Raw genomic sequence first — 22288 nt, 5'->3', positions numbered from 1 at the left:
CACAGCTCCCACCTCCGCCTCCACCTTCGCGTGGCCCTCTTCCCTCATACCCTTAGGTTATCTTCCTATAAGGACACTAGGCATAGTGCATTAAGAGTCACCCTACTCCAATAGAACTTCTTCTTCATTAATTACATCTGCAAAGACCCTATTTCTTTTTTTTTAAATACTCTTTAGAGAATTTTATTTTATTTTATTTATTATTTTTGGCTGCGTTGGGTCTCCGTTGCTGCGCGCGGCCTTTCTCTAGTTGCAGTGAGCGGGGGCTACTCTTCGTTGTGGTGCGTAGGCTACTCATTGCAGTGGCTTCCCTTGTTGCGGAGCTCAGGCTCTAGGCGCGCGGGCTTCAGTAATTGTGGCTTGCAGGCTCTAGAGTGCAGGCTCAGTAGTTGGCTATACTTCACCTTTTGCGTTTCACTATACATTGTAAAACCATCTTGTCGATTCCATAAAAATTATGTCGGGCTTTGGAGTGGGCTTGCATCAACTCTCTAGACCGTTTTGGAGGAACTGACATCTTCACATTAAGTCATCTAATCCATACACATCACATATTCCTCCATATCTTGGGGTCTTTCACTTCTCCCCATGGTTTATAGATTTCTACGTAGAGGTCTTGCCCATCTTTTTTTTTTTTTTGGCCGTGCCGCGTGGCTTACAGGATCTTAGTTCTCCGACCAGGGATCAAACCTGTGCCCCCTGCAGTGGAAGCACGGGTCCTAACCACTGGACCGCCAGGGAATTCCAAGGTCTTGCCCCTCTTACATTGAATTTATTCTTAGGTATTTGATATTTTTGATGCTCTGAAATTGGTATTTTTAAATTAAAAAAAATTTAGGTGCATATAGATGTTCAATAGATTTACATGCACTGACTTTGTATCCAGCAAAAATTTTCAACTTATTATTTCTAATCATTTATCTGTGAATTCTTTTGGATGACCTAAGTACATAATGCTATCTGTAAGTAAAGACAGTCCAATTTCTTCCTTTCCAATCTTCAGGATTTACTTCTCTTGCTTCTCTGTGCTGACTGGGGTTCTCTACTATGATGTTACCTGATGAAAGGAGGCATCTTTCTTTATCTGTCTCCTAATCTGAAAGGGAACACATTCAACATTTACCATTAAATACATTACATATGATGCTTTCTATAGTTCTTGCTTTTTTATGTTTTATTTTTTTACATAAATTCTTTTTATGGTCAAGGGAGAGAATGTCTTAAGAAAATGGATTGGGAAGAATATATATTTTTTTAACATCTTTATTGGAGTATAATTGCTTTACATTTTTGTGTTAGTTTCTGCTGTACAGCAAAGTGAATCAGCTATACGTATACATATATCCCCTCTTTTTTAGATTTCCTTCCCATTTGGTCACCACAGAGCACTGAGTAGAGCTCCCTGTGCCATACAGCAGGTTCTCGTTAGTTATCTATTTTATACACAGTAGTGTACATATGTCAATCCCAACCTCCCAATTCATCCCACCCCCCCTTCCCCCCTTGGTATCCATAAGTTTGTTCTCTACATCTGTCTCTATTTCTGCTTTTCAAATAAGTTCATCTGTACCATTCTTCTCGATTCCACATATAAGAAATATTGTATGATATTTTTCTCTTCACTCTGTATGACAGTTTCTAGGTCTATCCATGTCTCTGCAAATGGCATTATTTTGCTCCTTTTTATGGCTGAGTAATATTTCATTGTATAAACGTAGAGGTGGAATATTTGATGTGGAAAACCTTGGAAATTCAGGATATCTAGTTGCCACACCATTGTACCAGCTCCCTTTCATTTTTTTTTGACAGGCATTAAAAACTGCCTATTCTCAACGTCTGGATTCTTTACCTGCCCCCTGGCTGGGCCACTGTTGTGTGTTACATTGCGTTGGACATTTCACATCACCAGCAGTTGAGCCAGCTGGGTAGGATCAATTTCACAGTGACCCCACAGGCCTCACTTCAAACCAAGCCTTTACAGTTTCTGTTTTTCTGGTAAAAGTGAAGGTTAAAGGTGTGATGTCATCTCCCACTGCCTATGCTCTGCAGTGGATATCAGCTGCAATGCGGAACAGGGTCCCTGAGATGAGAGGCAGGATTTGGGGTTGGAAGACGGGGCTGAAACTCCAACTCTCTCACCCCTTAGCTTGCAGGATCCTTGGCAAGTTGTTTTCTCTGAGCCTGATTTCTTGTCTTTGTTTTTCCTCTCACTTGTAAAACGGGAGTAAGAATATTTACCTCCTCTGGGTCATTTTGTAGATTATATTGGAGCACTTGGGAAAGCATCTGGCAATTAGTAGGTACTCAATACATTAAAAAAAAAAATCTTTCCTGTGCCAAGGGTCGACTGGGGGGTGGTGGGGGGGCGTGGCTGGATACTGATAGATAGAGCTTGCCTCAAAGTGTGGTCTAGGACCTAGAGTGTTGGCCTCACCCAGGAGCTTCTTAGAAATTGAGAATCGCAGGTCCCACCCTGGACCTACTGAGTCAGAATCTGCATTTCCACAAGATCCCCAGTGACTCAAAGTTGGGGAGGAGCACAAAGTCCTGCATTGTTAAGAAGCTCCACACAGGCAATAACTGAGGCGAGGAACTGAGAAGACATAGGATGTCGATGACACAGCAGCAAAGATGGGTTTGCAGATTTTGGGGGGCTCTCGCTGTGTTTCCTGCATCTAAATAAGAATGACTTCCTCCTGGCATGAAGCTGAACTCCGTTGAGGACGTTCTCTAGCACAGAAAAGCCAAACCACTAATCTGAATAAATAAGCATCAATTTTATTGAATCATGAATAATTTAAGACTGGTACAATCATCAGCTTTATTCTCTATGATGTGGGGCATGATCTCCGGCAGATCACTGGCAAATCCAAAAACCTCATGACAAATGAAAATTAAATAGGGAGGGACGGCGGACGGGGAGGGAGGACGGAAACATACCGTACACAAAATACTCAATTCCTAGTTTTCTCTTTAAAAATGGCTAGAAAAAATTCATCAAAATGCAGCACTTTAATCAATTATTTACAATTTCTATGTTACAATGAAAAAATGTACATCTTATAGAACATATTTCATAAACTGCTCCACTGGAAATAACTAGATCAAAACAGCAAACCTTCCATTTCGTATCCACAAAGTTGGATTATTTTTTCCTTTTGAAGTAGATTCGCCATTATCAAATTCGAATACACAGAATTTTGAAGTTTAAGCATCAACAATAAAATATGTCCCCAAGATACAACAAAGGTCTAGGCAAGTCTCGTTCCGTGTCCCCCCCTGCCCACCCACCACCTTAAACTAAAGGGAATTCCCATCTCACTTATGGCCTGTAAAATTCTTGGCAGTTTGGAAAGAAAACTTTTAGCTTCCATTGGTAACTCAACACAAATGTTGCATAGAATTTCATACATTTTCAAAATTAGCCTAACTGTAGAAAAAGGCAAAATGGAAGCATTTCGGACAGAGCCCTAAATGAGCACAAAGTCACTCTGTCAAAGGTGAGTGACACAAAAGCAAAACAGGACCAAAGTAAGAAATGTGCATATCAGACAGCCCTGCTTCCGGAAACTGTAGGAAAGACCCCGAGTTGTGACTCGTACAAGGCTACACTCCTTGAAACCACCGTTTCACTTGTCAGGCAGCACCAGGGACAGAGGTCTCAGCGCTGAGCCTGGACCCGGTGGGAGGGAAGTCTGTGGGACTGGGGAGAAAAGAAAGAGAAAAGAGGGTGCTGTAAAAAAAAAAAAGTTTCAAAGGACATTGGCAGGTGTCTACTCACAAGGTGACCGGGAAAACTGCCCATGAGGAGAAGTCCATTGCACCTCCTCCCAAATTCACAGTATGAGCATGTAAGGTCATTGCTGGGAGATAAATTGAGAAGGACCATTCTTCAGGTTTACCAGAAGGCTCAGGGTGTGACTGACCCCTGAGGTCACAGGCTAAATACATGCTTTAAACATTTTATGAAAAACAAAACAGAACAAGACACACTCACACACCCAGATGACTAAGGAAGGCTTAGCAGAATAGAGTCTGAGTTTACTGAGATTAAAGAAAAGAGCACGCTGAGAGGTTTTCCATTCACCTGCTGGAGGGACACATTCCCCTTTTCCTTTCAAAGAGGAAGCAAATGGTGTCATCCAATGTAATGTGACTGGTTTCAGGTCACGCTCTTGTGGTAAGAAAATAAAAGATGTTGAGAGAGGGACCTTTGGAAATAGAAATGTAAAAAAAATGGAGTAAAAACCCTGATCATTAACAGAGACTCCCCCCATGGGGGTCCGATAAAAATAAAACAGAAACAAATGACTCAAAGATTGACCACCGGTCAATACCGGTATGTTGAAGACACATACGAGCAGAGCATGGCTCAACAATGTCATGTAACATGGTAGGAACTTTTGCCTTTTCCTGCACAAGACAGATCGTTGTCTAGTCAGGGCGTTAGCTGGAGACTGATAAGAACCTAAAAAAAAAAAAAAAAAAAAAAGATCTTTTTTTTTCCTTTTTCCTTTTTCTTTTTCCCACAGTCACGCATCCACACGAATGAGTCTTTTGGATGAGAAAAGTCACATTAGCTTGAGTTCTCCTAGTGAGTAGGTGACTTGTTAGCCCTGTTTGCTCTGATGGGGAAAACAGAAAAATAGACCCCAGGCAGGCACGACACTCATCAATGAACACGGTGAGTACAAAACCAGTTAAGGCATCGCTTTGGGAAGGTCAGCACCGAAGAGGTCAGGCAAGGCTCGTCCGCTGGAGGCTAGAGCTTCTGGAAGGGAGCAGCTGCCTCCACCTGTTGACTTCTGTGACGTCACGTTGGTTCTGGGGAAAGTGCAAGTGTTTTGCGAGGTGACCTCACACCCCACCTGAGGTCGGGGCTGGCATGCTGGAGGTGTCGACGTGTGTCCTGCAGCCTCGAGGACGAGGAGGAAAGGCAAGGTCCCGCTCACCCACGCGCTGAGGACGGGGTCCTGGTCCACTGTCAAGGGCACAGCGACCCCGGCCCCAGCAGGAGGCAGCGAGTGTGCAGAACTGTGAGGAGGGACAACTGAAAACCAGAACTCAGCAGGACCAAACCAAAAGCCAACTCCTGCGGTTCTCACGTTCACCAAAGGATGGATTCTGACCACGAGGGGAAGGAGGGGGGAAGAAAGTCTTCAGAATCAACAGAGTCAGAAAGGGAGAAACTCAACCTCATTGCCAAAGGGGTGATCGGTTCGCCAAGGTAGACCAATTCTCACTGTACACAGTGTTAGCAGGAGTAAGACCTGATTCATTTCTGTACGAGAAGGAAACAGACACATGCAGCTCTGCGTTTACAGCCACATCCGCTCGGCCTCACTCTCACTTATGGATGAACCAGAGGCTGATGGGTCTGAAAGGCGGGGGTGAACTGGAACAGGCAAAATACCTCTCGGGTAAGGAGAGCACCATTTAAGAAACAAACCAAAGAGAAAGCACGATTTGTTTTTCCTAAGTTTTTCCTGTGATGCGGCTCTGCAGTTTGTTGAGTGTGACCAAAGCAAGGGCCCCAGCTGGCATCGGATCTCTCTGTGGCCGGTGTGTTGGAAGGTTGGCAGCGGGGTTGGAGCTGCAGGGTCTGTGCGTGGAGGAAGCCCTGCTGTCTCCGTTTTCAGCTCTGCTCTCATCTCTTCTGTCTCTGGGCCGCTGAGGGCAGGATGCTGTTTGGTTTCAGAGCTTCAAGTGGGTTGGCTTTTTTTTTTTAAATCCTTTTCATTTCAACGGTGATGGTCCTTTCCCGAGAAGTATCTTTCAGTGTCTTAGGAAGGTCACAGCAACAAGGCAAAACAATAATTGACACAGAAGATGGTGCAGTTCTCCCTGTGAAGGAAGCGGTCCCGAGGCGGCTGGCCCGGGGCGCCCGCACCCAGGTCAAGGCTGGAGGACGAGGAGGGTCCGGGTCTTCGCGCGGCACTCACGCCGGGCCGGGGGCTGGCTCAGGAGGGCGCCCTCAGGGTGGTGCAGAGGAGGGAGGTGGAGGGCAGGAGGGCAGGCTCCGTGGCCCGGCCGTCACAGAGTCGACTCCAGGGACGAGTCCAGGATGTCGTCGTGATGGCTGTTGCTGTTGGAGTCGCTGTCATAGCTCTGGGGGCTGGAGTAGTTGGCTGCTTCCTGCAGCCTCATCAGCATGTTCATCTGGGGAAAGAGCGGAGACTGCGACGTGGCTTCCGGTCCGGTCAGCCGGCCACGCCTGGCCTCTCCAAAGCTCACGCCACCTCCTCTAGACTCACCCTGGGGACTGTGGCCCACAGTGGACGAGAGCACGGGCCCTCGGCCAGGCTTCCAGGGTTCAAGTCTCGGCTCCACCACTTAACTAGCTGCATGACCTTGGGCCAGTGACTTAACTGCTACATCAGTTTCTTCACTGGTCACATGTGAATAATTACACCTGCCCTACAACGTTACGGTGTGGATTAATACATGCAGATCACTGAAAATACAAAATTCTCTAAAAGATAATGTATATATATTTTTTACTTGGGAGGGGCACCTTACTCAAATATAGCCCTCAGCCTGGGTGAGATGCCAGCCAAGCGCCCCAGCACCGCTGACCTCGAGGTACACGGTTCCCCCTTCGATGAGCATCGAGCCCATCTGTAGTCCTGGCTCTGGCCAGAGGGCAGCCTGGAGTCACCTGGGCTCCAGCTCCTGTCAAGGCCTCCATGGGGAGGCGGAGGACAGCATCAGTAAAGCAGAGCCTCGGAACACAGAGAGGCCTGGATTCCAATTCAGAAACCTTTGGGCAATTATTTAATGTATCTGAGCCGCCAGTTCCTTATCCATACAATAGAGAAAACAGCAGTACCCATCCCATAGGGCTGAAGTAGGGAATTAAACGACATGATGTGTATTCAACCCTTAGCATAGGGCCTGGCACATAGTAACTGTTCAATAAATGTGATAAATCTGCTATCATCATCACCATCATTTCTCTTAAGAGTTTAAAGACAGTGTTCTTCCGTCTTCCCTGGTCTACAGTCTATTGGTCATTTGTGTTCAAGGGGAGATGGGGAACTGAAAACTACCAATACTTTAATTTTATTTACAACTATAAACTGTGTGTGTATGTATTTTATATTTTATCTAGCAAAATTAGGAAGATAGGGTCTCTCTGAGCTATCTTCAGACTTGGTGCAGCTGGGCGTGAAATCCAGCTGCCCCCTGGCTGGCTGCCCCTCAGGATGCCTAGCAGAGTGGGCCCGGGTGGGCCAACCACAGAAGCACCACCAACTGGTGTCCATCTGCATGGCTGCAACCGGGAAGGGGTGGAGCGGAAGTACAAGGAAAAATCCTTCGCAGCCAGGATTATTCATTCACTCATCAAACACTCCCTGTGTACCCATAGTATATGGTCTGGAATAAAAACAAGACAGTCCTGCCCTCCTGGAGGCCTCAGTCTCAGGAGAGTGAGAGATCAGTTAACAAGAGGGCTATCATAGCAGACACCTGTGGTCCTGGGCAGAGAGAAGAGGACTTGGGGGGAAACACCAAGTATCTAACTTGGTAAGTAGAGGTAGCTGGGCCGGCATGGCTGACTTCTGGGAGCCTGAGGTTGGAAGGACAATTCTGTGTAACTATTCGGAGAACCCCAGGTCTTACCTAAATGCCTTCTGTGTTTAGTCAGTGACACAAATATCCCTGGTTAAGAAAAGAATGTCCAGGGCTGAGCTGGCCATTCTTTCCTCTAGATATCCTAAATTCTATTTTTACATAAGTTAGAGTTCATGAGCTTGAACCCCCAAAAATAGTTCCATGACTTTGGCTTTTAGTAACGGTCAACGTTAGAAATGGCCTTTTACAGGTTGATCCTTTCCTCTGGAAAACCACTGTGGTAAACACTGCAAATTAGGTTGTGCTTAGTAATACAAGCCATAAATCCATTTAAAATAAAATTCCCGTTTAAAATGTCTCAATAGGACCACAGCTGCATCCCGCCTGTCAGGGGTGGCAGACAACCCCAAAGCACCTCTTATTATTATTTTTTATCTAGCAAATCAGTTAGTCACTAGGGATAGAAAAGCAAGTCAACTGTCTTTTAATCCTGCCGCATCTCTTATGAATATGTTCTTTCATTAGGTAATGCAAGCAATATTCTTTGCAGTGTTTTTCCTTTTGCCTTAGTTGCCAAGAAAGCTCAGGGTTAAATTTATAGCATGATAATGGTCATTTAACCATGGGAAGTTCTGGTATATGTGCTTCAACTTTTTTTTTTTTTTAAAGATTGATTGATTGATTGATTGATTGCTATGTTGGGTCTTCGTTTCTGTGCTAGGGCTTTCTCTAGTTGCGGCAAGCGGGGGCCACTCTTCATCGCGGTGCACGGGCCTCTCACTACCGTGGCCTCTCCTGTTGCGGAGCACAGGCTCCAGACGCGCAGGCTCAGTAGTTGTGGCTCACGGGCCTAGTTGCTCCGCGGCATGTGGGATCTTCCCAGACCAGGGCTCGAACCCGTGTCCCCTGCATTGGCAGGCAGATTCTCAACCACTGCGCCACCAGGGAAGCCCTCAACCTTCTTTTAATAGGGCTTTTGATTTATTAGGTCTAATTTCGCAGTATGCCTATGTATGGGTCTTACATTGGCAGAGAGTTCTAGAATTGTAGTGGTATGATCTCTGACCCAGGTTCTTCTTAAAGGGCCTTTACTGCTTTATCATCAGTGGAGTAAAGGTGCTCAGGCAGCGTTAAAGGCTTAACTCATGTCACTGGCCAGGGGACCCGCATTCAGGCCCCCTTGCCCTCTCCTCCATGAGTCCCTCCCGCCCTCAAACCTCTCCCTGCCTAAGCTCCTGACCATTTGGCTTGGGCTACTGGGCAAGACATGATAAAGCTGGCACTCAAACCAGAGGGCGAAGAGTGGTGTAGGGACATTTAGGGAGAAAAATCAAATTCTTGAACTTTTATCTGAAAAATTTCAGAGGGGTTAAAGACAAGAGTGAAAAACTAAAAACAAGGAAGAAAATATTGGCAAAAATGTCCCAAATCTTGGGATAGGTCTAGCCTTCCAAAGCAAGGCTGGGGCTCAGTCACTTCCAAATTTCCAGTGTGCCTGGCATGAGGCCCAATACACAGTAAGTGCTCAGTGAATGCCGAGCCGCTCTGGAAGCCGAGAACTCACCAGCGGGTCTCCGTCAGCATCGCTGGGCGGCATCTGCTTGCTGGTTGACCCCTCCCGAGGCATGGAGTAGCCGTCGAAGCCGACATCCTCGGGCCGGAGCTGCAGGAGGGGAGGCCACTCGTGCTGCTGGGGGCTGGCTGCCCAAGGATAGGTGTCCATCACCCACTTGGCGGGGTCCTCCCAGGGGGCCCGCCTTCCATACAGCTGGAAACAGACAAAGAAGGAACAGTTAGGAAGTGGGCCGAGACCTCTTCTGCAGGCCTGGTTTTGCAACTTTCTGAAAAACTCTCCAAGCCCAGCATTATGCTTCCCTTGATGGAGTAATTCCACTTCCAGAGGAAATCCTAAGGAAATCATCCAAGGCACGGACACCTTGATGTACTAAGACCAAAGGCAGCATGACCTAGGGAGTAAAAGCACTGGCTTTGGAGTCAGCCTGACCTGGGTTCACATCTCAGCTCTGCCACTGACTCACTGTGTCGCCCTCAACTCTAAGCCTCGCTGACCCAACTTGAAAAACAACTCTCTGATTTGAAGTGTTTGCCAATTTCCATGATATGCATACTCCCACCGTGGCCAATCAATTACCAACACGATGTCACTGAATGTGGAGCTGGAAAGAGGTGCTGTCAACCCACTGAGTACCCTCCCTCCTCCACGGCACACAGATGGGGTGCTGGGTATCAGCAGCCCAGGCAGAGGTCACCAATGGCTCTGGCTCGATAAAACCCCATTTCTTAAAGTGAGTCTGACTCTCAGAGCCCCCGTGTAGAGGCGCTGGTCACTTTCAGAACAGCAAATTGTTAAAGGGGTTCCATGTGGGTACTGGAATTGTAACTGCTTCTCCTCCCTCATGTATTTTTCAAAATTGCCCAAAACAACTAATTTGCTCTTAAAGCGGAATTATCACATAATTTTGTAAGACCAGTGCCATGCCTCCAAGCTCCTTTCCTTAAGCCTGAAATACCGAATAATACAATGATTTTAGTGACTTCTTCTGGCAATTTCAAGAAATACATACACTCTTCAAAGAACAAAAACCTAGGCTGCACCACTTCCCAAGGCGAGGCTCTGCATCTCACGTAGCTGGGTGCCTTCTCTGTATCTTTCCTCTTTAACACCACCCCTGCCGCCACACCTTACAGCTCACTGTGTGCCAGGGATTACGAGAAGCACTTGACAAATATCTTGTTTAACCACCATGTGATTCCAAGAGGAAGCATCACTACCCAAGTTTCCCAGACAAGGAGCCAGGCCCAGGGACGAGAGAAGGCAGAACTGGAATCCAAGTCTGCCCAGGTCCGTGGACCACTTAAGTCTGAGCAGGTGTGGCAGGACTGGCTCACAGCCAGGACAGGACATGCCCACCCAGGAGAGTGCCACCTGTGGCTCTGGAAGGGCACCCCCTCTGTAGGGCATCACAGGGGTACAAAGACCAAAGCCCCCTGAACCACAACAGCTGCAGGGGGGACTCTAGAGTGGAATTACATCTGGACCGCAGCCTGTCTGTCCGTCTGCCTGCTCCCTCTGTCCTCCCAGAACTCTTACAGTTGAGAGGGGAGGGAGGGGGATGTGGGGAGAGAAGGCTGACAGTACAAGAGAGCTGAGCTCTGACTGATAAAATCACGTCTTTCCCAGGTCACAGGCTGCCTCAGCTGGAAGGAACTGGGGTCCCAGCCGCCTCATCTACCGGATGGAGAACTTACGGCTTAAAGAGAAGAGCCAGTTGTGAAAGTTTTCGGAGCAGAGCTGGATTCGAACCCAGGACCCTGGCATCCTTGTCTGGGCCTTTCCCTTCTCCACCCCTCCTGACAGACTCCACTCTGAACCACTCGGCAAGAGCCACATGACTCAGCCAAAACCGGAGCAGGGAGATGCAGGCCAGGTTGTCTACCCGACGAGGACACGTCACCTGGGCTGGGCTTGCTGTCTCATGATTGCCTAAGCCCCCTCCGATTGTCTCAGGGAAGCACCTGCCCTGCCCACACTGCAGACAGGCCCACCCACCTCCCTTCCTCCATGGCCGCCTCCTCCTCCACTCAAGATACACAGCCTTCTATGAGCTCAGCGCTTTCAGACACCAGCGCCCTTCCTGTCTGGTGCTCCAGCCCTGCCTACTGCGAAACCTTCCTTAACCTGGGGCAGCGGTGACTCCCAGGCCTGAGAGCTCAGTCTGACCTTGGAAAGGCGACTCACGGTCCGAGCAGGAAGGGATCATGTGAAGGTTCGTGTGCACATGGGTATGAGTCAGGGAGGAAGGGAACACAAAGTGCTTGGGGATATTTAGAACTGAAAAAGCCTGTTGCACATAAGAAACATTCCTGCAACTTGTAGAAGCTTCTCCCTCCAAGGGCTCTCCCTACAGCACTCAGCTGACTTTCCCAAGCCAGATTTCACATGTGTGAGGCTGAACCAAACGTCGTTTCTGGCAGCTACTGCTTCTGTCTCCATCCTCCAGCCTGGAAGAGAAGATGCTCAGGGCTGCAGAACAACAGAGCCTAGAATTCCGAGCTCATCAAGTTCCTAGAGGGTCTGGCCCCGTGGCTTTTAAATTTTTGCTCTGTTCCCCTGACCCTACTATGAGTAGTCTGAGGAACTTTGGGGCTCCAAAGAGCCAGCCTGAAAAAACTCTTCTAGTCCACACTTTTCAGATTACAGACGGGAAACCCGAGGCTTAGCAGTGGGAGGTTTGCCCAGAGTCTCAGAGCAAGTTGGGTCATCTGATCAATGGCTCTCCACTCCCTCCTTTCCACCAGGGAGACAGGGGTCTTTTGAGTGACTCTGCAGGCTTTAGACACTTTGGCAAGTGTTTACAATGAAAATTCCAAAAGGGAATAGGGCTGAGGACTAAGTCATAAGACAAATGCACACCTGGACACATCTAACGTCGTCTGCAAGAACAGAGAATATTTTTACAAGCCTCCCCACTTGCTGCTGGACATGTCTAAGTCCAGGTGATGAATGGCTGGGTAAGTACCGTGGCAAGCAAAGGATGTATCGTAATGCTCCTTGGTCCCACTGCAGAGCCCTGAGGCAGCTCTGGGAAACAGCAGACAGTGGTACAGACAGACAGACAGACAGGACATTCACTTTCCGCAAGGCAGGGAGGAGCCTAGTATGCTCACTGGGTCTGGAAGAGGGAGCCAAGACACTGGAAACTGAAAACTTGGCCACTGGGCACCTTCTGACTCTGTGGGATGCACATGTTTATCACATGTGAAGGCATCAAGGTACACATTCTGGAAGAGCCTACAAGCAGTTGCACGCGCGCGCGCGCGCACACACACACACACACACACACACACACACACACACACTCTACTGGGAAAAGACTCAGGAGCCAAAACTTGCAATGACACCTGGTACCCACTAGGGGGCGATGCCGCTTCTCCTCCAGGCAAGGCTGTGCCTGTTGGGGGGGCTGACTGGAAGCCCCTGGTGAGACCTGATGGCAGCAGGGTCTCTGTGCTGCCAGCCACCACCGGCGGCCCCGCCAGAGCCCAATCTGGGGACTCCACCTCTTCTTAGCTTATGACCTTGGCCAAGGGCTTAACTGCTTTGAACCACAGCCTCATGGCCACAGCACTCCTCGCGGGGTCAGGGCGGAGTAAATGGCCTGCACAGCGCCCAGCACACAGTGAGCTCGGGACTCAAGGTAACACGAAGGAGAGTGAGGAATTTTAAACTTTTTTTTTTGAATAGAAGAGTCATTTTGTCAAATGAAATCTTATGTAGAATGTCACGCTATGAAACACAATACTTGGTTCCCTGAGCCACCTGAGGGGTCTGGATGCAGTAACAGGGGTCTCAGGACAGCCTGAAAAATCACGGAAGTAACCGAGGCGTCAGCTACAGGCTACGACGCTGGCTCATCCACACCCCGCCTAGTGAACTGGGGAACGGTCAAAAACTCCTGTGAGCCTTGGTTTCCTCATCTGTAAGGTGCATACTGGGCGTGGAGAACTAAACGGAATCATGCCTGTCAGGCCCCTGGCACAGTGCCTGGCAGGTAGCAGCCTCTCAATACATGTCATCAAACTTTCCTTCAAAACTAGAGACATGAAGGACACTCCAGGGTTCCTCATGAATCTGCAGATTTCATGGGGTCTCCCAGGCTGCAGAATGGGATGAAGTCACAGGTTTGGGGCAGGAGGGCTCACTTTTGAGCAACTTGGTACAATGCTAACTCTGGTTGCCTCCCCTGGTTGTTTCCATGTTCTTGAAAGACTGTCCTTCAAAAGACCTCAACAGCACAGGGAAGTGATGACTTTTCTTGCCTCACAGTGAACTGGTGAGTCTCCTGAGACGGTGGCATGTTTCTGTTCCTTGTCCTAAACGGGCTGTTCCACAGCCACCCCCAAGTCCTTTCACCTACAGCCTCCTTGTTCTTGGTGGGAAAGAGACCCTTGAGATCAAGTCCCTCAGCAACCTCTCCAGGACGGGCAGGGAAGATCAGACCCCACTTTCATAGCCATGCCCACAAGGTCTTCTTTCAAGCTGAGGTCCAAGGAGCAGGGCCTTAGCACTGTCCATCCTTAGCGAGGACCAACGAGGGGCCTCTGATGGGTAGCTGGAGGCTAGAGCAAAGCCTACGCCTCCTGGTTGGTGCCTCCTTGGGCAGGAAGCCTTTATTCAACAGCACCCACGACTTTTTCCAAGCACACTCTAGGTCACTCCTGTCCTGCACCAGGAGACGTATTTGGGCAAAGAAGCAAAGGGGAGAAGTGAGAGGCGAGGCAGAAATAGAAGGAAACAGTGCCCCTTCCTCCCCTGCAATTCCTGTGGCTTCTGTTGAGCAGCACGGGTTTCTACTGCAGTCCCCGGAAGCCCCTGATAGGAAGAGAGAGAAGCTTCTGGAACGAAACAGACTCCAAGAATCCAGCAGGCGGGGCATCCCAAGAAAACAGGAGTGACCGGGTGGCTGTTTGGGTTTGTGGTCCTAACAAATCCATTTGAGTAAAGACTAGATTATGGCTACTTTACCCAGTGAATTTATCTACCTAAAGAGAGTCCACTGACAGATCTGAAATCGTTCATATTTTCTTTCAAAAGCCACATTCGACAAAATAGAAATGCTGCCATCAATGGGAGAAATAGCTGAAGGGCATTAAGAGGTACAAACTTCCAGCTGTGAAATAAATAAGTCATGGGGATGTAATGTACAGCATAGGGAATATAGTCAATTATATAGTAATAACTCTGTACGGTGACAGATGGTAACTAGACCTACCATAGTGTAATTTCGTAATGTATAAAAATATCAAATCACTATGTTGTATGCCTGAAACTAATATACTGTATGTCAATTATAATTTAAAAAAAATGCTGCCATCAATTAATGATCTTCAGACACTGGAAACTAAGGCCGGTCAAGGGATTGCCGAATTTCTTGCTACTCTCTGCCTTCACAATCACTTATATTTGAACACGGTGGCTTGAATACGCAGCCTACACGCTCCAGTTCAATGAAATACCAGTGACCAGAGGCGCACCACCTTCCTTTTCAAGCCCTGGTTGTCCTGAATGTCTCCGAAGACCCTCAGTGCTGCTGCATGTTACAGACACAAAGCAGCTGAACATCCGCCAGGCTCAGCTAAACGTACACAAATGACAAACCCTGACGGAAGCCATTAAGGTGTGCCGTCACACACGTGCATGTGGGTGTGCAATCCCTACGTGTACCGTCACACACACGCATGTGGGTGTGCACACCCCCCTTCCCCGGGCCCTCCACCAGCATCATGTGTCTCCCACTGTCCGGTACTGAGGAAACACAGCCCTCAGAAACCCGGCTGTCAAGCTCGTTCCTGGACTGTTCAGCCGTGCGTGATGCCTGCTAATTACTCAGAGTGGTCCTGAAAGCCGACAACCTTCTCAGGCCACCTCCAGACTCAACAGTAAAACTGTTACAATCTCCAATTTACTGCTAAGCTCCTAGCATTAGCCCCTGGGTTGAGTGAGAAGTGAAGGATTTGGGCTTTCCAGCTGCAGCAGGGCAGGAGGGATGGGCAGCCACGTGGGCCCAGGGTCACCTGTGAGGGGTCCTGGCGTCAGGCAGCGAGTGCCATGGGGCTTAGGGCCAAGAACCTGAGGCCTGGATGCAAATCCCAGATTCTTCAAGTTCCACTTCCTCACCTTGGACAAGTCACTTATTCACTCTGAGCCATAATTTTCTCTTAAAAAATGGGGATAAAACCAAAAAATCTCTGCCTAACCCCAGGACAAATGCAGAGCTTGAACCAAACAGCAGATGCTTTGCAAACTGTGAAGTGACATAGTCCAGTTCTTGTGCACTCACTAGGCTGAGCACTTGATGGCCATGACGTCACTGAACCCTGGCAATAACTCTCTGTGGCACGGTACTAGCGTTCTGTCTTCCATCGATGAGGGCACTGTGGCAGAGAGAGGCTGGATGACTTGCCTAGGGTCACACAGCTAACAGTGGTAGAGCCAGGATCTGCAGCCCAGTGTGTCTTACACTGCGCTAGACAGATGGCTTCACAGGTGAGGGCTTGTCACCTCACGTCAGTCAGATTTCTGAAGAGGGAGATAAAGACAACCCTTCTGGTCACTAGAACAGTCCCTCGAACTTTGAGGAGGTCAGTGGGCAGTGCGCTTCTTACCTGGAGTCCTTCTCTGACGGCTTCCAGGAGATAGGGGATGATTGAGTAGTTCCACAGGTCGGTGAACCACACCCTGGAACCGTCCACGTCGATGGGGCACGACAGGAAGAGCCGGGGACCTGGGGACCACAGGGAACTCAGTCAGACTGAAACGGGGGGGCAGGAGAAGCCAGCCCGGGCACCCCTCACAGGAGGGACCCTGCATTTTCTGAGCGAGAGCGGAAATACCAACTGCCACGTGGTGGGCACAGAGCAGGAGGCTTGGGCTCCCTAACCCCACCCTGGGACCGCGCTCCTCTCGGGAATCACCCCAAAGGGAGGCAAGGCTTTATGCAGAAAGATGTTCACTGAGATATTAGTAGTCCTAACCTTTGCAAATGGAAGCACAGTAGATGTCCGAGAGAACAGAAACAGTTAAGGAAGTGACGGTGCACCCACATTTGATTATTTTGCAGGGTAATTATTTTGCAGAGCAATACAGAATGCTCATGAGACAATTTGAAGTGAAAATAAAAAGAACATACTGTATGTACACTATGATTGCAACTACATGAAACATGTACGGACAATGACAGAAAAAATAAGCTCAAATTACAATGATTACATCAGGATGGTGGAATGACCAGTGATCTTTTTTTTTTTCTCTGAAGCTTAAGCTTTAGGAATGTCGATAACATTATTTTATTTATAAAGCAAAGCCAATCCCACAGGGTGGTTTCCACCTGGGGGAGCCTCGGGGTGGGGGCCCCTCGCTGAGCCCCCAGTTTCTGCACCAGCCTGGGGCTGGACACTTGTCTCTGCTGCTCATCAGCCCCAGAGCTCTGGGCAGGAGAGAAGGGCAGAGACAGCCCGGGGTGGTCTGTCTAGGCTGTGCCTGTCCTTCTGTCCCCTTCTCTATCCATGTGGCCAGTGCAGCACCCAGCTACCAGGGCCCAGGGACAGCCATCTGAGGAGGCCAGGGCCCCAGGAGCAGCACTTCCCTCCCCTGCCAGCCCGCCTGTCGGCACCCACCCGGCCTCCCCTCCCCACCTATGGTGACGTCCGAGGAGCTGTGAGCCTCCAGGAAGCGGTTGAGGTGATGCCAGACCTTGGGAATCCAGTCGATGATTTTTACCAGCTCCATGTTCCGTACCCGCCCACCGATCTCCGTCTCCATGAGCTTCCGCCTCAGGAACCGGCCCAGGAAACCCTTCACGGGCTCCGTGTGGTTGGCACAAAGCACCCACCTGGAAGAAGTCAGGAACACTTTTCCATGACAAAGACTATGGCCAACCTCATGAATCAAAGCTCACTAGAGCTGGAAGGTGCATATGTTAATACTCAAACTGGACTCTTCTGAACACTGCACATACATCAATTCACAACTCCTCACAGCAACCCTGTGCCATAGATATGATCGCCACCCATTTTACAGGTAGAAATTCTAAGGCACAGACAGGTTATGTAACTTGTTCAAGATCAAACAGCTAGTCAACAGAAGAGCTAAGATTAGAACCAAGACAGTCCAACTCCAGAGGCTGAGCTCTGACCACTGTGCTAACTGCCCCTTGTGCTTGTGACGGGTTCCGTGCTGGGCTGTGGGGCTGTAACAATGACTCAGACACAGCCCCTGTTCCCCAGGAGCTCACAGTCTAGCGGAGGAGGCAGATAAGAGGAACGAGAGATGATGAAACCTGGGGAATCAAGGAAGGCTCCTCAGAGGAGGGGACATCTGAGCTGAGACCAAAGGAGATGAACGGAGCAGCCACATGAGGCAAGGCAGGAGCAGGGGTCGGGGCGGCAGTGGGGTGGAGAGCACGCTGCAGCATCTGCAAAGGCATGAGCAGCAGTGTGGGGTGTTTGGGGAAACTGCCTGAGGTTCAGTGTAACCAGAGTTTAGACTTGACCTGCTAACCTAAGGGGCCTGGATTTCATTCTGGAGGCAATGGGGAGACATTGAAGGACTTCTTGCATGAGGATTTACAGTCAGATTTGAATTCTAGAATGTTCACTCCGGTTGCCATTGGCACAGAGGATGGCCTGCAGGGGGGGCCAAGGGGCAGGCAGGCATACTGGTTAGAAAATGACTGCAACAGTGTGTTGGGAGATGATGTGGCAGGAGCAGAAAGCAGGGGGGGGAAGAGGAGCAGAAAGGTCTTGAGGGACGTTCAAGAGAAAGCATGGATAAGACTGGGACAGCCTGGATGCAGAGGTGACCCATGATCTCAGTGACCTGGCGGAGCTGGTATTTCTCTGATAACCGCAATTCAGGTCTACTTTCAACAGGGATGCCAGCAGAATGGCCATGAAAATGAGCCAGGGGGGGTCTCACCCCAGGAGACGGCTGTTCATCCTCACCTAAGGCCCCAGGCAGGGGAGGAGTATACGGAGTCAGCTGAGCGCCAGGACTGGGCGAAGGGCATTTCGCAACGGCAAGGCGAGAGGCCACACAACCTAGCATGGCAGAAGTCCCACACCCCAGCAGTGGGGTAGCTCGGTACGGGGCTGGGGCAGAGGGCTCACAGCAGCTGGAGCTCGAAGGCCACAGGCTCTGCTCCATGAAGACATTCATAAGCAGGAGCTTTCACTGCTCATGTCCGCTTGGGACAGACAGACGTGCCACTGGTGACGTGCAGGGTTGCGTGACGACAGTCCCTGCCCAGAGCTGCCCCCGGGGCACTGCTGTCCCAGGACTTAGCCTCAAAGAGATCTGGGTGCAAGTCAGCCCTGCCATCGACTGGCTGTGTGACCTCACACAAACCACTTAATTCTCCCCACTTGTAAACTGAGAATGATAAATTTAATGACTTGAGGCTTTTGTGAGAATCAAATGAGTGAAGCGGGGAAAAATGCTCACAGTTCCCGGCATACAGCACGTACTCAAAAAATGACTCCTTACCTGAAGTTATGATGAAGCTGCAGGTTGGGAGTAGAAGAGGTAGCCTGGTTCATTGTGCCAATTATATAAGGGCTGCGGGGGAAATGAAGGGTAAGAGAGCTGGAGAAGGTGTCGCAGCGTCCCGGGGCATCTAAGGGCCTAGGTAGATGGCTGCTGCCCCTCCCGCCATGCGACCCCACCCCATCCCCCGCCCCAGCCCCTCCCTGCCACGTGCGTGCAGCGCTCCTACCCCCTGTAGCACGCGTCTCTCCCAGGGGCCACGAGGTCCAGAGCTGCCTTTACCATTTGTGGTCCTTGCAGTTGAGCAGCCCGTTGAAGATCTCGCCCAGGGAGCTGACATGATGCAGGTTGTCCAGGATGATGACCAGGGGCATGTCCACAGCGTTGTTCTCGCTGGCGCACTGGTCGGCGAGGTTGGACAGGTACTGGCGCAGTTCCTGCGGAGGCCGGGCAGGAATGAGTGGGTGAACGCCCCCAGGAAGATGCACGTACTCGGCGCCTTCCCCTGCCGCGGGCCGGTACCAGCAGAGGGGTCCTTCCTGAGGCCTCGCGGTAACCGGTGCTGAGTGCCTGCCCACTACAGGCAGTCTGCCTGGGCGCAGGGGGTGTGGGCGGGGGAGTGGTGAGGATGGCCTGGGCCCTGGCTTCTGGAATTCACTAGGCAACAGAAAACCTGGGCAAGAGCAGGCACCATGGGGGTGCCCAGGCATGGTGCTGCACCTGCTCCAGCAGTCTCTAGAAGCGCTACTATTTCTTACTCTGCCAACCTCCCAGGAAGCCCCTGAGGACAAGTGCCTCATACACCTCCGTACATCCACAGCACTGCATGAGAGCCATCTACACAGAAGCCCTTGATGAATCAGCACAGCAAAGGACCCCCTTGCCCCCAAACACATATATGTCCTGCTGACGAGTGCTGGGGCAGACAGACAGTGAATGGTGCAGGGGGGGTGGTCTCCACGCATGGGGGGCCTTGGAAGGTCTGGGTGAAAGGGGAACCTTTGGCCTTAACTGTGAAGAATGGGCAGGGCACTATTTGGAGCTGGCACTAGAACACAGCTCAGCACGGCTGGGGCAAGGGGCGCATCAGAAAAGGAAGAGAAAGAAGAATGTGCGATGGGGAAAGGCCAAAACGGTGAGCTAAGGGCCAGCCAGTGAACCCAGAACAACTTCCTGATGGTATTATCATCACCATGAGGATGGAGTGACCTTGCGCCAGGCACGGCTCTGGGACCTCACACATATGAACTTCTGTGCCCAACAATTTGACCCTCTGGGGTGGGCACTATGACTGTCTCCATGTTACAGATGAGGAAGCTGAGGCATCCCTCAGTCAGGTGAGCAGCCTGAGATGGCACAGAGGGTCGGCAGCAGGGCTGGATCTGGACTCGGTGTGGGCGCCTCCCCATGCCACTGTCCTGCACGCTGGCCTGGATGCTCGGGGGGTCACATGTCCTCTGCTTCCTACACACACACACGCCTCCCTTTTAAGTCAAAATGCAGCTTTTAGCAATAGAAGCAGCCCAATTTTTAAAGTTACTAGTTATTTTACCTTTTAGCTCCTCTCCACTGTGGGTATTTGGCCTCCGGCACCTGACAAGGCCAGGAATCCTGAGGCTTGGAGCCCTCTCTTCCTTATGCAGGCTTGCAGGGTACAGTTGGGGAGCTGTGGCTCTGTACAAGGGTGCCTGGCCAAGGGGAGTGAGTGGGGGCTGAATTCAAGCCTGGCTCGACCTCCAGCCACGTGCCTAGGATCCTTCTCTCGCTGGTCCCGGGAGAGGGCGCCTTTCCTGAGCTTATTCACAGAGGATCTTGGTACAGGGGCTCTGACCACTTCCCGTAGTCCTGTCCCTGTGTCCACGTCACTTGGAGAACTTGTGGTGCAAATTCCCAGCCCCACACAACCTACTGAAACAGATCATCTGGGAACGAGGTCTGGGAGCTGCATCTTCAAGGATGCCAGGTGATTCTTAAGGTGAAAGAGTCACTTCCAATTCACCTTTGACTTCCTGGCCCCCTTGGCCAGAGTGAATCACCCATCAACAACCACTGCATGGATAATGAACAAGTTTGAGAAAACACCTCATAACCCTAGGCTGGGACTAGGTCAGGCTGTCCGAACGTTTCCACTGCTCCCTGTGAGGCAGGATCAAGCCTATTTGCTGGCTCTGGGGTCTAAGACATCGACTTGAGCTCCGGTCTACTGCTCAGTGCTATCTGAGTGGCTTTAGGTACATGGTCATCTGCCTCAAGCCTCAGTTTCCTCATCTGTAAAATGGGATTGTGACAACTACTTCCTCGAAGGTCCTGCTGTGGGGCGTTCAGTTTGCTGCTCCCAGGGTAAGCAGTCTGCACATGTGAGCTGTTGTTCTTATTATTGTTGTTCCACAAAAGAAGGTTTTGTTTTGGAAAAACAAGAGAACCTGGTAGGTTCGTGATGAATTTTTGGTAAACTGAAGTGGAAGCATCTGGGTTGACCTTAAAGAACTACCAGCACTGAGCATCGTGCCCAACTCACAGCGGGGAAGTAAGAAATGAACTACATCGACTTACACATGGAACTTCTTGCTGGGAAGTTTTGGGTCAAAGCCTTCCTTTCTGCTAGTTCCATTCTGACCTCCTTCCCCAGGCTTTTATAACCATCAGAGGTGAGCATTGTAGGAAACGCTGCTTTGCCATCACGGGGGTGGTGGCATCACCAGTTCTCAAAGGACTAAGCAGCAGCCTCTGAACGACCTCCTCACCTTGCTGGACTTGTGGTCCACATTGAAGGTGGCGATGACCCCGTCTGTCAGCTCCCGTCCCTCCCGGAGCACCAAGTACTCTGACAGCCGGTTGGCCAGGTAGGTCTTCCCAGTGCCGCTGGGCCCAGAGAGGATGATCCGCCGGTGCTCCACCAGCAGGGAGACGTAGCGCTGCAGGATGGGCTTGGGGATCAGGGACTCGAACACCAGCGAGTCCAGGCTGTTTTCCGCAAGCCCTGTGTTTGAGAGAGGAAGTGTTCGCAGCCCTACAGAGAGGGTGGCTCTCTGTGCCTGCCCACCTGGGACTGCCAAAACACAAGGCTATCCCTTTCCTGGGCGGCCCCGTCCACCCAGGGACACCGCAGGCTCCCTTCACCAGCACCATGTGCTCTGGCTCCTGGCTTGGCTGACTGCCACCCACACACAGATTCACCTTTAACATCTGGTCCCTCAGTCCTCATCCATCCTCTGCAGAATTCATAAGACTCTGAGCCCTACTTGTCTTTCTGGATTTACCATTACCGGTGGTGTTGGCTCAAACCAAACGTGCATCTCCCGTGTCCACCCAGACCCTGGGGCTGCCTCTTCACCCTGTTATTTCCTTCACGCCAGGTGCCGCTGCTGTCCACACTCAGATACACCATGAAGGTATCAACACTTTATCGTTAAAATGAGGAAAAATGCAAGGTGGGACCATCTGATTTGGGGATGTGAATACTGGCAGACCTAGGCTGAGCCTCTCCAACAACAAGAGCAAACATCTCCCCCCCCGCCACCCCCTCCTGGGACAACTTCATTACTCAGGGCTGTTGGCTTTACAAGAGCTGTTTTCTTCATATCATTCCCAAGAGAGGAGATCCAGCCAAGGTTACTTATCCAGAACCTAAGGCAATTCTATTAAAAA

General features: G+C 50.2%; 1 protein-coding gene across 14 annotated transcripts in view; it reads right to left on the bottom strand.

Moving 5' to 3' along the window:
- NAV2 (neuron navigator 2) overlaps positions 1-22288 on the bottom strand; it is a 761975-nt gene that overhangs the window by 11285 nt on the left and 728402 nt on the right. For 10 of the 14 annotated variants that reach the window (XR_014267924.1, XR_014267925.1, XR_014267926.1 and 7 more), the window contains 6 exons: positions 21385-21620; positions 18923-19077; positions 18641-18712; positions 16792-16988; positions 15763-15881; positions 9140-9343 (listed from right to left, as the gene is read on the bottom strand). Coding sequence is in view for 4 of the 14 variants with exons in the window: in XM_082476565.1 (XP_082332691.1) it covers positions 6034-6159; positions 9140-9343; positions 15763-15881; positions 16792-16988; positions 18641-18712; positions 18923-19077; positions 21385-21620 (1109 nt within the window). In the remaining 10 variants the exon portion in view is untranslated. Of the gene's footprint in view, positions 1-2756; positions 6160-9139; positions 9344-15762; positions 15882-16791; positions 16989-18640; positions 18713-18922; positions 19078-21384; positions 21621-22288 lie in introns of those variants that run through there. The other 4 variants (XM_082476565.1, XM_082476567.1, XM_082476566.1 and 1 more) reach the window with 1 other exon arrangement.

Source organism: Balaenoptera physalus, assembly GCF_965194825.1.
Source record: "Balaenoptera physalus genome assembly, chromosome: 10".
NCBI classification, from domain to species: Eukaryota; Metazoa; Chordata; class Mammalia; order Artiodactyla; family Balaenopteridae; genus Balaenoptera; species Balaenoptera physalus.
The sequence above is the reverse complement of the archived record's forward strand: the minus strand, read 5'-3'. Positions and strand labels throughout refer to the sequence as shown.